Below are 16,575 nucleotides of genomic sequence, written 5' to 3'. Positions count from 1 at the left end.
TGCTTGGTGTCGATGTGTTCTTGGGCCCCAACAGTTGTCAGTGCACTTCAGTACCATGATAATGCAGTAGTGTAGATCCTGCTTTTTATATACTGCTTTCATACCGCTTTCATAGTGGAATATCCTGCTTGGTGTAGATGAGCCCAAAGATGTCTTTCCTTTTTCTCAGGCAAGATTTGGTCTTGTCTGGGAGAGATAGGAGTCCCTCTGGGAAAAGGAGCTCCTTCACAATGTGTGGTATTGTCAAGTTGTCATTAGAGGTGTGATTGCCTGTGTTTGTCTATGTTTGTCTTGTTCTCCAGAAATCTGCTAGGCTTGTGAGTATGTTCTTTTAATTTGCTTTGCTGAATGGAGGTGTGTTTGTCTGTTTGACATTAACTTTCTTAAACTGTTTTAATAAATGTTTTAAAGTTATAACAGTTCCATTGTGCTTGTGAGTCTGAGGGCCTTGCTAGACCTACCGGGTGTTCCGTCGTTGAGGAGCGGTGAAAGCGGATTTTCCCGTTCAGCCGTGACGCCTCATGATCCACACCTGCCTTCGATTTGTGGCGGAAGTTTGTGCCGGTTGTGCTGCTGCCGCCGCGAGCACGGTTGCGCAGCCACACCGGCCTGATTGCCGCGGCTTTTTTTTTCGCTCGCTGCACGGTTTGCGCACGTCCGAAAGACCGCAAACTTGCGCAGCCGTCAGCAATGCCGCCGCCGGCCCTGGCGGCGGCAGCAGCGGCAGTGCCAGTGCCAGCTGAAGTGCTGCTGGTGCTGTTGAGGGTCAACATTGATGCGCTCACTTCCTGATGGGGGTCGTGGCGGGTGTCATATGACCCAAGGTCAATCGTCTGCATGGCCACTCTGTGCCTACATCTCCCATCATGCCTCTGAGGTGTCGGCGGCGATGATCGCCTCTGTGCCCTCTGCCCCATCCCAAGGAGCCAACCCACATCTGGCCGTAGCCATGGCAGCAGCCCACAAACAGCTCTGCCCTCTGCCAGCCTGGTACCCACACTAACAGGCAGCGTACAGCACCACCATTATGCGGCCACGGTAGCTGCCCACCGCAAGGAGTCACCAGCCACTTTTCCGGTCCTCCGGTCCTGCGCAAACTGTCACTGGGGGAGTAAAAAAAAAAAGCCGCTCCGCCACGCTGCCCCAGCTGGCGGACTGCGCGCAAATGGCGGAGGCGGCTTGACCGAAGCCGCTGACCACTCCCCCTTAGCACGCCTTTTCCTGCCCAGTGCGGACCGCAGTGACCTCACATCCTCCCACACGTACTCCGAATTACCGCGGGACGGCAGGAAAAGGCGCCCTAAAACTCACTTTTTTAAAGTCGGGAGAAAGAGGCTTCACCGCAGGATAACGGCGGATCCTCGTGAACGTCATCTGGAAGCCTCGACGTGACTGCGGAAGGTAACGCGCGCTAGAGCCTCGTCTAGTAACGCCCTGAGTGAAGTCAAACATTCTGGATGTCTACCTCTGGATGTTCTTTACACCTACTGTACTGGAGAATTTAAGGAGTACTGTTGCAAGGTATTGCAGGAACCTGCACTTATGTTCAGTACCTCTTAAAAAGTCCACCAGGAAATTCCTCCTACACACTGAATAGTGGGGAGGGGACTCATTTGCTCTCAAGGCTGTCACTTGGAGACCAGGTTTTGCAGCATGGTAATCTCCCCTGCAATTATCCGAATCACTGTCATCAACTATTATTGACATGAGTCTCCTCCAGAAGCTTTGCAGAATTTAGGAAAAATACATCCCTTATACTGCATGTTGTTATAAATCCCTCCACTTTTGCCATTCTGAGCTCAAATTAGTCACAAGAAGCCGGCAGTCTTCTGTAAGATGCATTCTATAGATCACATTTCAAATCAGCTTTTTTTTGCTTGATGCAGAAGACACGCTTCTCCAAATTTATTGATATTAAATTTAAATTGGATACATTGGCAGAACCTTCTGCCATTCAATGTAGCTTGTTCAAATTTGGCTAATGCCATTGGTACCTCTTACATGGACACAGTAGCATCAGCATCTAGAGAGAAGATTTGTTCTGAGATAATGGTCATAGTGGTGTTGCTGCTGTTTTTGCCTCAAATAGCAAGCAAAATAGATGACATGAAATGTCCATCATATGATACCTACTGTGTTCCCCATGAGTGGCATCAGCCTGGGGAACTCCAGATTGGTGGGATTTCTTCTCAGATCATTTACTTTTTCCCTTCCATATCTTTTGAGGTCTCTCCTCCCATTGAAATGGACTTCGAACTTCCAATGTAAGGATATTATTTTCCCCTTCCTATGTGAGCTTGATTACATTGTGATTTGTAATGATTTGTAATCTTTTGTAAACTGCCCAGAGAGCTTTGGGTATGGAGTGGTATAGAAATTTAATAAATAATAATAACAAATAACGAGGTTGGAGAATTCTCAAAGTGTATACAAACACAGTTGTCACTTACTGATAGTTTGTACATTCTGTGCTTTTTCCTTGGGTTGGAGGAATCAAATGCATCCATCCTAAGACAAATGAAGGGCTTTTTTTCCATTGAAGGAAGGTCAAAGGAAGGCATCCATCCTCCAACAGAGGGAACTCATTCATCGGAGGTCATAGTCAAACTTTATTTACAGTGAACAGACCATTATTAGCATATAGTTACACAGATGTTAATAAAAATACATGATGGTAAAGAAGAAGGGATACAAAATCTGTAAAAATGCTAATCAGTAGGTTTAAAATAATGAACATCCATGAGTGGGTAAATGAGAGTACCCAGATTCAAAAAATTGGCCACTTGCACTAAAATTAGGGTGACCTAGCACATACACACTAATCATTGTGTTGTTGTTCTTTTTTTTTTAGTAGATACAAACAAAAAATGAGTTAAATACACAAACACACACACACACACACACACACACACACTGCCTGAGTCTTTGGAGAGTAATTCTCTCAATTAGACTTGAAGACATAGGGCAAATGGGCCATCCGTCTAGCAAATGTAGTTTATTAGGTTCATTAGATCATACAAAATTGTACTTGGCTTGCTTTACATATGATACCATCACTGATTTACCACAATTTCATTCTAACCAGAACTGAATTCTTGGAATCTCACATAGGCTGTTGCTAGATGAGGGTTAGCCTGGGCTGATACCTGGGCTCACCCCTGCAACAATGAGATGACACACAGGGGATCCCAGGGTCAGCCTGGACTAAACCCTCCCTTGACCCGGGATAACCTGCACTGGTTGTGGTCCGGTATTTCTGCAGCCCCTGTGGAAGATCTAGCCAGTTCCGCAGCTTTTCGTGAGTAGCCAGGAGAAGCTGTGCCCATCGGGCCGGGGGGAAAGTGCGGGGGAGAGAGATGGGGGCCAGGGAGGGAAAGAGCGGAGCCAGGGTGGGGAGATCGTGGCTGGGGGGGCAGGCAGGGGCATCGGACATAGTGAGTGGGGGCGGGCAAGCGAGTGAGTGAGCAAGCAAGGGGGTGGGCAGGGGATCGGACATGGTGAGCAGGCGGGGGGCATCAGACATTGTGGGGGGGAAATCAGGGGCAGGGGGGAGCGAGGAACCCCTTTTTTTAAAGACCTACCTTGTCGTTGGTGCACTCCTGCACACATGGCCCCTTTAATTTCCTTTTTAAAAAATGGCCAATACGACGGGGCTTTCCTTTACACCTACCAGATTAACAGGTAGGTCTAGCAAGGCCCATAGTCTTTTTCTTCCTTGTCTCCTTTTGTATAACTCTTTGTTCGACCCTTCAGGTTAGGTCTCTCATCTCTTCTGTGGCTTCTCTCTTTAATTCTCTGACCTTGTATATTTTGGTCTGCTTCATTCTAACAATGATGGCAGGAAATGTATATGGCATGTATGGATAGCTTTCCAAATTAGACTGCTTTATATAAAGCATGGAAGGACCAATACTGTTCCAGAAGTGCTTCATGCATTATAGAATTCTCCTCTGAAAGAACATGTAACTCTCTTCGCAGTGTGGTGACAAAGTCCTACCAGCATGTCCTTGCCTTGGCATTTGCTGTAAATGAGGCCAATGAGAACTCCATGGTCTTGCCAAATGTAACGTTGGGGTTCCACGTCTATGATAGCTACTATGATGCAAGGATGACCTATCACACTACTCTGGGCCTGCTTTGTAATTCACACAGATTCATCCCCAACTATAAGTGTCACACCCAGAACAATCTCATAGCTGTCATTGGAGGAATGAATTCCGACATCTCTTTCTGTATGGCAGATCTCTTAAGCCTCTACAAGATTCCACAGGTAGGATACATGCATGGAGGTGTGAGTAGATTCCCACAGAAATTAAACTCTCTTCTTTTCATATTGGGAGTATATTTAGGACCTAGTAATTGGAAGGGGCATGAATGAGAAGACAAACACTTCTTTGCCATTAAAAATAAAATTAAACTGAGCCAAATGAAGAATGCCTTCAATCCATCCATGGGAATACGGAGTATTATATAGTAGGCGTGTGCTGAGCAGGTCTTCTCCACACAAAATTCAGGGCAGAGCTCTATGGAGTGGGTTCTCTGCTCTGATTTTCAAAGGGGTATGTCTTTCTGCATGACAGGATTACTCATCGAAAAACCACTCTGTTTTTGTCAATGGGAATGAACTAAAATGTTTATATCTTACATCGTCTTTTTCCGCCTTGTCTCCTTGTTCTCACATTCTTATGTTCACACACTCCCAATTGCCCTTTTGGCAGCAGCATATTCAGCTTTTGATGAACTACAACACTGTGAATCTTTTCACACATATTATTGTCAAGCCAGATATCCCCAATGTGCATTTGCTGTCTCCTTCCTAAATTAAGAACTTTGCTCTCGTCCATGTTGAATTTCATTCTGTTCTTTTCTGCTCAGGTTTGTATACTATCAATTCGCCATTTTAAGTCAACCTTTAAGATATCTTTACATTTTCTTCTAGCTTGCCTTTGGTTCATTTCCCCCAGAAAAATGTTATACAACAGAGGTCCCTTCCTTTTACCGCATGGTTCCAAATGAAGCCTGTCAGTATATTGGTATTATTGGGTTACTTAAGCAATTTGGATGGACCTGGGTTGGGCTCCTTGCTGTGGATGACGATGCTGGGGACCATTTCTTGCAGTGCCTGGAGCCATTGCTTTCTCAGAATAAAATCTGTTCAGCTTTCACACATAGGATCCCAAAACAAGGACTTTCACTTTTGTTCCGTGATCTCAATTATATGGCCTCAAATATTTATCAATCTTTAACGGATAGAAAAGCCAGAACATGCCTTATCTATGGTGAAAGTATTACTCTTCTATTGTTGAATGGCTTTTGGACTGTAGCAGATCCTGACTACATGGAAAACCCATCTTTTGGAAAGGTGTGGATTATGACAGAACATATTGAATTTTCAGTGAGAAGCATTATGTTTCGTAGGAATTTTCAAATATTCCATGGGAGTATTTCCCTTGCAATTCACTCAAATATCCATCTAGGATTCCAGACATATCTTCAGAACCTAAAACCTAATTCCACACTGGGAGACGGCTTTCGTCAGGGATTCTGGGAACATGCCTTTGATTGTTCATTTCTAAATCCCACTGTGCCAACAAATGTTGATGTAACATGTACTGGGGAGGAAAAACTGGAGTCCCTTCCTGGGCTGATTTTTGAAATGGACATGACTGGCCACAGCTACAGTATCTATAATGCTGTCTATGCCATGGTGCATGCTTTGCATGCAATGGAATCATCTATGTCCAAACAGAGAGCAAGGGTGCAAGGTGAAACCCATGGAGTTCTCCAACCCTGGCAGGTAAGGAAAAAATAAAAGGTCCATACTGATACTGATACAGCCATACAAGTTGAAATCATGTCTTCCATGTACAACTGTACTCATTATTAATAGAGAACATTTTCTTGGGTTTTACACTTCCTCCCATACTTGGAGCCTGGAAAAAAAAGGTAAAGTTGTAATTTCTTTTCATTTTCTAGCACTTCAACCACACTACTCAGTCCATAGCTAGACCTAAGGTTTATCCAAGGATTGTCCTGAGGTCAAACCTGTTCATCTAAGTGCCACACAGGGCATTCAGCACTCAGGCAGGGACGAACCCAGGATTTATTTATTTATTTATTACATTTTTATACCGCCCAATAGCCGAAGCTCTCTGGGCGGTTCACGGATGATCCTGGGATAAACCTTAGGTCTAGCTATGGCCTCAGTTCAGCTCCTGGGTTGTGGTGGGTGGGAAGTATCAAGTCAAGTCAAAGAGATTTATTTGTCTATAGCACAAAGGCCTTTACAAACCCAACATCATACAAATAACAATCATGAGATATACTAGGTTATATATCCGAACACAAAACGGCTAAGCATGCATTTACCGTTTAAATATGACCCCCAACAAAACCATTACAACCTGTCATATCAAATGATCCCCCTTGCAGTCAACTCCCACTTCCCTCAGAAGGTTTTGAGGAATTTTTTTGAGCTGCTGTTGCAAAGTTTGCAACTCTAAGTGTGTTTACTTTGTTATGGTCTGCTAACAAGTCACAGATTATATCACTAATAGGCCAGCCCGCTCTTGATCTCAGGAGGTCTTTTAAAAAACGCTCCCTGATCTCATTATATAATGGGCAATGTAGCAAGAGGTGTACTAAATCTTCTACCTCCCCTGTGCCACAAATACGACTTAGAGCATAAGGGATCCCTTTGTATTTCCCTTCTAAATGTGCTGAGGGCATTGTTTGAAAGCGGAGGGTGGTGAAGGCCTTCCTAAGAGCGGGGAACATTAGATATTGTAGATATTGTGGTAAATACTGACCTTTCTTAAAACGGCAGAACCATGGTGAAAAGGCCTGCATCTGACTGGATAGGACATTATCATAGGTATATTCCTCAAAGATTCTGTGTCTGAAGGATATTTCATCATACTGCAAGAGATTCTGTACATCCTTGACATACAGTTGTGATAATACTACCCAGGACTGAGCCCACCCTCCTTTCAAGAGCTGTTCAGAAAAACATAGTTTTATCAGGTTATTTTCATTCGAGGACATCAGTTTTCCCCCATAGAGCATTATTGCTTTATGTGTTCTGGCCTTAATAGAGGGCAGGTCTACTTCCATTCTTATCAGTGCAGATGGTGCCCCAACTGGTAGTGCCAGCAATTCTTTTGGCACCTTGTTCTGTACTATCTCCACCTTTGGGGCCAGGCCATGACCCAACAACTCCGCCCCATGTAGGAGTTGGGGAAGTACCTTAGCCACATATAACTTCAGGGCCAGAACTACTAGAGAGCCTCCCCTATGTCTTCCATAAGAGAGAATTGCCTTTGTTGTTCTACCGGCTGACAATTTTACTGCTTCCAAATGAGCTTTCCATGTGCCATTGTATGAAAAATGTAGTCCCAAATCTTTAAAGCTTGCGCATTGTTCTATCTGCTGTCCATATAGACACCATCTGTGTGCGCGTTTACTCTTAGAGAATACCACTACCTTAGTTTTTGAGTGATTTATTACTAGTTTCTCCTCACGACATAACTGCCTAACCTACTTGCATGATTGATAGGAGCGCCATGTTGTCCGCATATAGCAGCATCTGTACCTTTCTGGGGCCGATGGAAGGGGGGAAGCAGTCCATCGCCGTTAGCTCCGACACTAAGTTGTTCACATAAAAGTTGAACAGAAAAGCGGCCAATAAACAGCCCTGCCTAACTCCTATTCTGGTGGTGATCTTTTCCGAAAGCATGCCAGAAGGACTTATCCGCACTCTTATATCCGTTTCCGAGTGGAGTTTCCTGATCAGAAACAGCAGTTGCTTATCCAAGTTGGTCTGTGAAAGTTTATCCCAGAGGTGGTCTCTATCAATCAAATTGAATGCAGAAGTAAAGTCCACAAAAGCAACATGTAAGCTTCCTTTGGGTTGTGATTGATATGGATCAGATGGTTTAGAACATAACATTGGTCTATCGTTCTCCATCCCTGTCTAAACCCGGCCTCTTCATTGGCCAGAATGTCGTTTTCTTCAGCCCAGTTTTGTAGCTTGTCCAAAAGTAACCTGCTATATACTTTTGAGACTATATCCAATAAAGTGATGGGCCTATAGTTTTTGGGATTGGTTCTTTCACCCTTTTTATATAGGGGAACGATGATACTAGAGTGCCAAGCATCAGGGATGTTTCCTGTTTGATTGATGTATGTAAACCGTTTAGCTAAAATTGGGCCCCACCAGTTAGCATTATATTTAAATAGTTCAGGGGGGGGGGAGCATGTCTTCTCCAGGAGCTTGCCCAATTGGTAGCTTTTTTAATAGGTTGCTGATCTCATTGACTGACATCTCCGGCCAAGCCGCAAGGTCAGTGTTCGGCAGACCAACCTTGTTTACTTCTGGGCTGGAAAAAATCCTCTCAAAATGTTGTTGCCATGTGATTGCAGGGATTTGAGTTTCTAAGTGCAATGTAGGCCACAGCTAGACCTAAGGTTTATCCTGGGATCATCCAGGGTTCGCCCCTGCCTGAGCACTGGATCCCCTGTGTATCACCTAGATGAACAGGTTTGACCCCTGGACGATCCAGGGATAAACCTTAGGTCTAGCTATGGCCTAAGAGTCATATAGACCAGAATGGACCATATTCCAAAATTTTCCCTCATCCTTCTGTTTCGCTGCATGGGCTAATTCGTCCCACTTTTGCCTTATGGATTTGGCCTTCTTCTTCCTCAATAGAGCTTTATAAGCTGATTTTTTCTTCACCAGGCTTTTAAAAAGCATGCTTGAGTTCTTTCTTTTGGCCATTCTACTGAGTTTCATTAGTTCCCCCCCCCCCCGTTTTCATTTTCCTACATTCATTGTCGAACCACTTGGCGCCCCATGGGTTAACGACAGCCGACCTTACAAGATGGGGTTTCAAATATTCTGCTATCAACTGATAGCCCTCCATTATCTCCCATTTCCCTGCTATGATTTTAGTTTTAAGGCCCATTAACACAGGGTCATGTAGCAGGTCTTCTACCTTGGAACTAAGGGAATCCAACCATTTGATCCGTCTACTACCATTGAAGACCAACCCAGCAGGGAAAGTCCTATTTCCATGGGATTGTATATCCGATCGTTGCATCACTAGCTTAAATAGGGAAGTGATCGCTCTCTGGTCGATATTCCACAGAGAAGCTTTTCACATTGTGGAATATCAAGGGTCAAATTAGAAAATAGTCCACTACACTGCCCCCTCTTGGGGAGAGGTAGGTGTAGTGTCCCTTTGACTCATCCACTGAGCTACCATTCAAAATCAACGGGGAGTATATATATATATATATATATATATATATATATATATATTAGGATTGCGAGATTTTTGCCATTCTTATTTAATTTCTTATCTCTAGAGTGTCTCCCCAGGAAAAAAAATCATTATTGAGGGGAATATCTAGCTGTTTTAGAAGTTCTACATTTGTTTGCCCCACCCGGGCATTTAAATCTCCTCCTAAGATGGTATAAGCATTGTCCTGTTGCAACTCACTTAGTAACAATTCCAAGGCTGGCCATATGGAAGGCCTTAACGTTGTTGAGCTTTCCGGGGGGACATAGACTTTAATACAATGAATGATAATGTTACTCTTAAAAGTAATCTGTACAGTAAGGATCTCTTCATGGGGCTGAATGTCTACCATCTGAAGAACAGTCTCTAATTCCACTGAGACAAGGATGGCCAGACCACCACTGGCCCAACCCATTTTATAATTCCTTACTGCCACATTTGTAAAGGCTCTGAATCCTTGTAGCTGCAAGGGAGTACTGTCTTCAGCCCAGGTCTCTTGCAGAAAAAGTGTAGATTTGTACCTCAGCCTCTGTGGACATAGACATCGTCAGGAAGGTCCAAAGCACAAAATAAAACTTGGAGGGAACCTGAGGTAGTTTCAAGGTGAAAGAAGCCCTCGTCAGATCTTTCCTTTCAAGGCCATGAGGAAGATGGCCCTGGAAGCAGGGAGAAGACATCTACTATAGATCTGCCTGGTTCAACAATACAAAGGTGTCTTATGGGTAATGAGGTGGACATACTATTCAAGGCAATGAATGTGAGAGTTGTGACAGTGGCCATAGGTAAGAGTAAGACTGGCAAAAAAGACCTGAGCTGGGGGAAGGGGTCACAGCAAATAAGGCATAGAAAGAAGGATGGAAGCTCTCTTGCCTCAATCAGTTAGGATTCCAATATGGGAGAGAGGGAGATTTTGTTTTCTTCAACAACAACCCACTGCAGGACATGAGACAAGTTCAGTAAATGAGGTTCCGATTTAAAACCAAATATTCCCCAGTCCCATTTCTTCATTTTCAGGATTAGGGTATTCATTTAACCCATAGCTTCATCTCCTGGATGAGTACATGTTAAATGAAACTCCCAAAACCAGGAGCAGCAAAGAAACAGGCCTATAAATCTTGGCATGAAGATTCCAATAGGTTGACTTACTCCTTCCTTTTTCTCTTTCAACTAGGTCCACCCATTTCTTCAAGGCATTTCCTTTAATAACTCTGCTGGAGAAACGGTGTCTTTTAATGATAACTGGGAACTGGTGGCAGGAATTGATATAATGAATGTGCTCATATTGCCAAACAGCTCCTTCCTTAGAGTGAAAGTAGGAAGGGTGGATCCCAGCGCTCTTGAAGGAGAACAAATTATCATCAATGAGGATCTAATTGTGTGGCACCAAAGTTTTAACCAGGTGTGGATTATAGCGTATCCTTTCAGAGGGCAGGGGTTCTAGTTATCAGGATGGGGTTGGAAGAAGAGACGTACAAGAATTATGTTCTTCTTTGCAGTTCACCCAAACATAATCCAAACATACCTCTGAATGTGAATGCAAGTAGGAACACGATTGTCAGAAAATCTTGGCAATTTTCTGAACTTTTGTTTGTGTTCAAAAGTGTTCACTTCAGCATTTGTTTCATCAATTTAGGGATGTTGTGGGTGCCTGACTGGGTCCAGGAGTCCAACAGACACCCCCCTCAGACCCAGTTGGGTGCCTGCAGCATATTCAGTGGCCCTTGGGTTGAGTATATGCATGGCCCAACAAGCACCCAGCAGCTGTCCACCCTCGTTCAAAACCTCCTTTGTGTGTGACAGTGGAGGCTCTAGAAATCATGTAATTTCTCCCTCTGCATACATGGCCCCATTTACACAAGAATAAAGGAACGAATGCTCCGCACTATGGAGGGTTCAGACGAGGGCGGATGGCTCACGCCTTCACTGAATGCTTGCCGAGCTGCAAACAGACGCCCATGTGGCACCATGTCTAGGTTGGAGTGGCTGTACTGACAGTCCGAGTATATGCAGATCTACATGAGTTCACCCATCCCAAACCCAAATCTTTATTTTCACACTTTAGCCTATGGGGAAAGATGCACATTTTCAATTCAGAAAAACAACAACCACACATTTTTTAAAATCTTCCTTTTTTTTTCAGATGGGGAAAAAATGCAATTGGGAAAAAAATAACATGTGAATTTCCCCAATAAAATACAGACCTTTATCTGATGAGGGGTGGATATGCGTGCTCAGATTTGGAAATGCACAAAAGGAGAACTGAGCTCTGAGGACAAATTTTGAGAATTTCATAAAGCTTGAACATTGCATGTTTGCATATCCCTAGTTGGAAGTATCCTTTTCTGGCTAATCTGAGTCATTCATGGGAGATCGATAAGTCATGTATTATGTTCAAAAACTAAGGAGAGATGCCACTGCCAAATATCTCAGTTCCTTCACAACCTTTGAAAAACTTTTGATATTTGCTGTAGTAGTGAAAAATGGTAACATACTATCTGATCTATCAATTAACGTTGGGTAGGCTTTTGAGGGAACCAGATCCAATGTGATAATGGGCTACAAGAATTCTGTTTACAACAAATGGGCCAACACAGGCTCTCCCATCCCTGTTTCATTCCAATTTCATTTCTCTGGTCCCCATTTTCATTAGCCAAGGAAAGTATTGCAAAAGTTGTATTTACTATGGCCACTATAAAACAGGCACATTTTTTCTATGTGTTTCTTCATACCATCTCATTATTGTTGATTGATTGATTTTGGTATATCAGTCAAGGCTAGATTCTATATTATGTCCTTGTTTACACACAGGTTCTTCCGCATTCTGTGTGTAGTGACTCCTGTGAGCCTGGTTATCTGAAGAAAAAGCAGGAGTGGAAGAAATTCTGCTGTTATGATTGTGATCCGTGTGCAGAAGGGATGATTTCTACTCAAAAGGGTTGGTGGCATATTGAACTAAATATTTCTTAAACGTGGTTGGTTAAGAAGTGTTTATGCTGCCAAAGGATTTCAGAGATGTTGCTACACTTACATCCCTAATGGGAATCCCCCGCTACCAAAGAAAAAATGTAATTTCCAAAGGAAAGAGATTATTTATTATTTTATTTGTTTTCTGTATTGACTGTGATCTGTGTACAGAAGGGATGATTTCTACTCAGAAGGGTTGGTGGCACATTGAACTAAATATTTCATCATAACAGGATAGTAGATATGGTTGTTTAAGAAGTGTATATACTGCCAAAGTATTTGAGGGATGTTACTACACTTCCTTTTCTAAATGGAATTCCAAAAAAGAAAAAAGGAAGAAAACAAATATCACTTCAAACATAATAATTTTCAATGTAAAGGGGTTAATTATTATTTTATTTGTACCCTGTATTCCACTTGTACACTGAAAGGCTCACAAATTTATCATTAAAATACAATAGACATCATTTAAAAACAACAACACTATATTAAAACAAAAGTAAAATGAAAAGTGCAGATTTCACCCAGTGGTGAAAAAGTACAGTAACAAAAAGGTAAATGCACGTCTGAACAAACTTTTATCTAAGGACCAATTTGGGAAATATTCATTTTTTAAAAAAGGTTATGATTCTCTGTGTTGGTCAGTGACTCACACTGTGGGTTTGTTTGTTTTTCCTTTTCACACAATTCAACTGTTAAAACAGTACTGAACACCACAATGAGGTGGTGGCGTGAGAGCTACACATGACGGATTCCTACCTGTTAGTGTTGTGTGCAGAAGAGGTTGTGTGCAACTTCATCATTTTAAGCTTTCAAGGAGCTGAATACCCTGATTTGGGTGTGTGTGTGTGATACAAATAACAAATTAGATGTACGTAACACTTTTTGAGTGCCATCAGCCTATATATTTATGTTTCAATTTTTTTAAAAATACTCATCTTTCCTAGAGCTGCTAAATATAATGAACAAAGGTCAACAAAGATAATTTCTTAACTAAGGACATAGCTAGACTGGGTTTTATTCCTGGGTGATCCCCAGGATCGTTCTTGTGCATCCACATGACGCACAGTGGGTCCTGGGATAAGGGACGGATGATCCCTACCTTACCCCGGGATCCCACCCACCCCTTTAACCCGGGTTTTTTCGCGTCTCGGGCCAACTGGCTCCACACATTTCCTCACACGGAGCCAAAAGCTGTGCATGGGGCGCAGAACTCCTTACGAATGCTGCACCCATCGGGGGTAGGGTGGGGGGGAGTAGGGAAAGTAATTTACATTTTAAAAAATGCTCACGGTTTGCACTGCTGCCCCTTTAAGTTAAAAAAAATGGTGGGCGCGACGCCTCTCCTTCTGAGGTCGTCACGGGTCGCATGTAAACAGAGGAGGGATCTCACAATTAACACATTGTGAGATCTTCCCTCCTCCGTCACACGCTAACAGTAAGGTCTAGCTAAGGCTTAAATTTAAACAAGCATGCTGTTAATATAATAGAGAAAAATATACACACAGTAATCAGGTACAAATCTAACACTGTTACTAAATAAATGGAAACATAGTTAAATAATACTAAAGTTCCTTTTCACATGACCAAAACAAGTGGGGGCACCAATGGGTGCATGGATGGGCAGAGATTCCCACACTGGAAGTACCCATGAGGTGCCTTGATTCACACTGGAATTACTGCTTTCATGGCCATTTCTTTTAATTTTCTTTTTAATTTTTAGATATGGATGACTGTTCCCAATGCCCAGAAGATCAATATCCAACCAAGAATCAAGATAGATGCATCCCCAAAGTCATCACCTTTCTGTCTTATGAAGAACCTCTAGGGATAAGTTTAGCCTCAGTTGCTGTTTCATTTTCCCTGATCACTGTACTGGTGCTTGGAACTTTTATTAAGCACAAAGATACCCCCATTGTCAAGGCCAACAACCGAGACATCACCTATATTCTCCTCATCTCCCTCCTACTCTGCTTCCTCTGCTCTTTGTTGTTTCTTGGACCACCTGGGACGATGACCTGCTTTCTCAGGCATTCTGCTTTCGCCATAATCTTCTCAGTAGCTGTGTCTTCCGTATTGGCCAAAACCATCACTGTGGTTCTTGCTTTCATGGCCACCGAACCAGGGTCCAGCATGAGGAAGTGGGTGGGGAAAAAGCTAACCAATTCCATTGTCCTTTTCTGCTCACTCATTCAAGCATGCATTTGTGCAGTGTGGTTGGGAACTTCTCCCCCATTCCCTGATTTTGACATGTGGTCACTAACTAAACAGATCATAGTGAAATGCAATGAAGGCTCTGATGTCATGTTTTCTCTGGTCCTGGGCTACTTAGGACTTCTGTCCATCATCAGCTTCACGGTGGCTTTTCTTGCCAGGAAGTTGCCAGACAGCTTTAATGAAGCCAAGTTCATCACCTTCAGTATGCTAATGTTTTGCAGTGTCTGGTTGTCTTTTGTTCCCACCTACCTGAGCACCAAAGGGAAATACATGGTAGCTGTGGAGATCTTGTCTATCTTAGTCTCGAGTGCTGGGCTACTGGGTTGCATCTTTCTCCCCAAATGCTACATTATTGTGCTGAAGCCTGGTCTGAACAACAAGGAGGAACTAAGAAGGAGGAAAAAATAGAGTATTTCTCCAGTGTTCCCTATGGAGTAGATACCATGGGTTTATTCTATGAATACATTTGGGCTAACATATATGCTAATAAAATTTGTTTTACACACATATCCTAAGTCAACCCAACTAATGTATGATGTGATAAGTGCATATGATTGAAAACTGAAGAATAAAACCTGAGTTTGCCTAATGAAAATTGTTCTGTTGGTTCTGTCCATTTAGTACCATGACCCCAAACCTGGCCACAATCATGGGAGTAAGCCTCATTGACCTCAAGCAGATCTATTTCTCAACTGCATTGGTCTTTTGTATGTTTATTTATTTTGTTTTCTTTCTTAGATAGAAAACGCCTCCTCCCATATGTACCTACCCAGACCTTAAGATCATCTACAGGGGCCCTTCTCTGTGAGCCCCTGCCAAAGGAAGTGAGGCAGGTGGCTACTAGGAGGAGGGCTTTCTCCGCTGTGGCACCCCGGTTGTGGAATGAGCTCCCCAGAGAGGTCCGCCTGGCGCCTACACTGTACCCCTTTCGTCGCCAGCTGAAGACCTTTTTATTCACTCAGTATTTTAACACTTAATTTTAACTTAAATTTAAATTATACTGTTTTAACTCTGTATTTTAACCTTATATCAATTTTGCTGCGTGGTTTTATCCTGGTTGTGCTTTTTATATTGTATTTTGTATTTGTATTTTTAACTTGTTGGTTGTTTTATGATGGTTTTAATTTTTGTGAACCGCCCAGAGAGCTTCGGCTATTGGGCGGTATAAAAATGTAATAAATAAATAAATAAATAAATAAATAGATATCCATGCTAGACGTCTTGCTTCTTGGTTGTACACTCACTTAAGGGTTAAAAAAGCTACAAATCATTGATTTCATTATTTCTTGTGTGATGACATTTGGTAATAGATTGTGCAAATCAGGGTGGATTGGCTGAAAAGATCAATGGCACCTGTCATATACCCTACAGTATATCAAATGGGTGCCATGATGAGGCATTCTTGAAGAGATTTATCGAGATGTCAAATTGAAAATGCAGATGGCATTTTGCCATCAGCCCAACATCACAATTCCACATTTTCTTCTCCCCCCGCCTCACCCCCTGGCATTATCAAAGTGATGGTTACCCAGTAACAGTCAGTAACTTCATTACGATAATTAGATACACCAGCAGCTTCCACTTCAATCAAAATTTGACAGGTTTGAGCTTCCTGCTAAAATTTCAAGGGAAATTTCAAAATAGTTTCCATACATAGCTTCATCACACAAGGGTTATACTGTGCAAGCACTGTGAATTGCGTGCAAAGGACTCTGAAGTTTTCCAGTTTATTATCTGCTTTGACTGTGAAGTACTCCCATGCATCCTGCTTTAATTGTGCTTCATACATAAAAGAACCGACCTATTTTGCTACCTCTTTAGGAGCGAAACTTTTGTTGTTCTCCAAGCAGCCACTGGGGGCACAGGAGGAGGATTTGATATGTTTAAAGTACAAATTAAACAAATGCGTACATCTGTGTAAGTTTTAAAGATAAAGACATCAAAATTGGCACAGTAATAGATATTAAGGAGGGCTTTCAGCATACCAAATTTGAATCAGATTGGGTCATCTGTTGATTTTTTAATGATTTTTAAAATATTTCTTCCCCTTAAAGCCTTTCCTGGTATGCAAAGGATCTTAGGAGTCCTGCCG

General features: G+C 42.6%; 1 protein-coding gene across 1 annotated transcript; it reads left to right on the top strand.

The window, feature by feature from the left end:
- Positions 1-5,002: 5,002 nt before the first annotated feature.
- On the top strand, positions 5,003-14,891 carry LOC134406892 (vomeronasal type-2 receptor 26-like). Its single transcript, XM_063138535.1, has 4 exons — positions 5,003-5,797; positions 10,474-10,701; positions 12,111-12,237; positions 13,990-14,891. Exons 1-4 carry the CDS (start codon positions 5,003-5,005, stop codon positions 14,889-14,891), a joined length of 2,052 nt encoding a protein of 683 aa, XP_062994605.1.
- Positions 14,892-16,575: the final 1,684 nt, after the last annotated feature.

The sequence above is a fragment of the Elgaria multicarinata genome, chromosome 11 (genome assembly GCF_023053635.1).
Source record: "Elgaria multicarinata webbii isolate HBS135686 ecotype San Diego chromosome 11, rElgMul1.1.pri, whole genome shotgun sequence".
NCBI classification, from domain to species: domain Eukaryota; kingdom Metazoa; phylum Chordata; class Lepidosauria; order Squamata; family Anguidae; genus Elgaria; species Elgaria multicarinata.
This window is presented reverse-complemented; position numbering and strand designations above follow the sequence as displayed.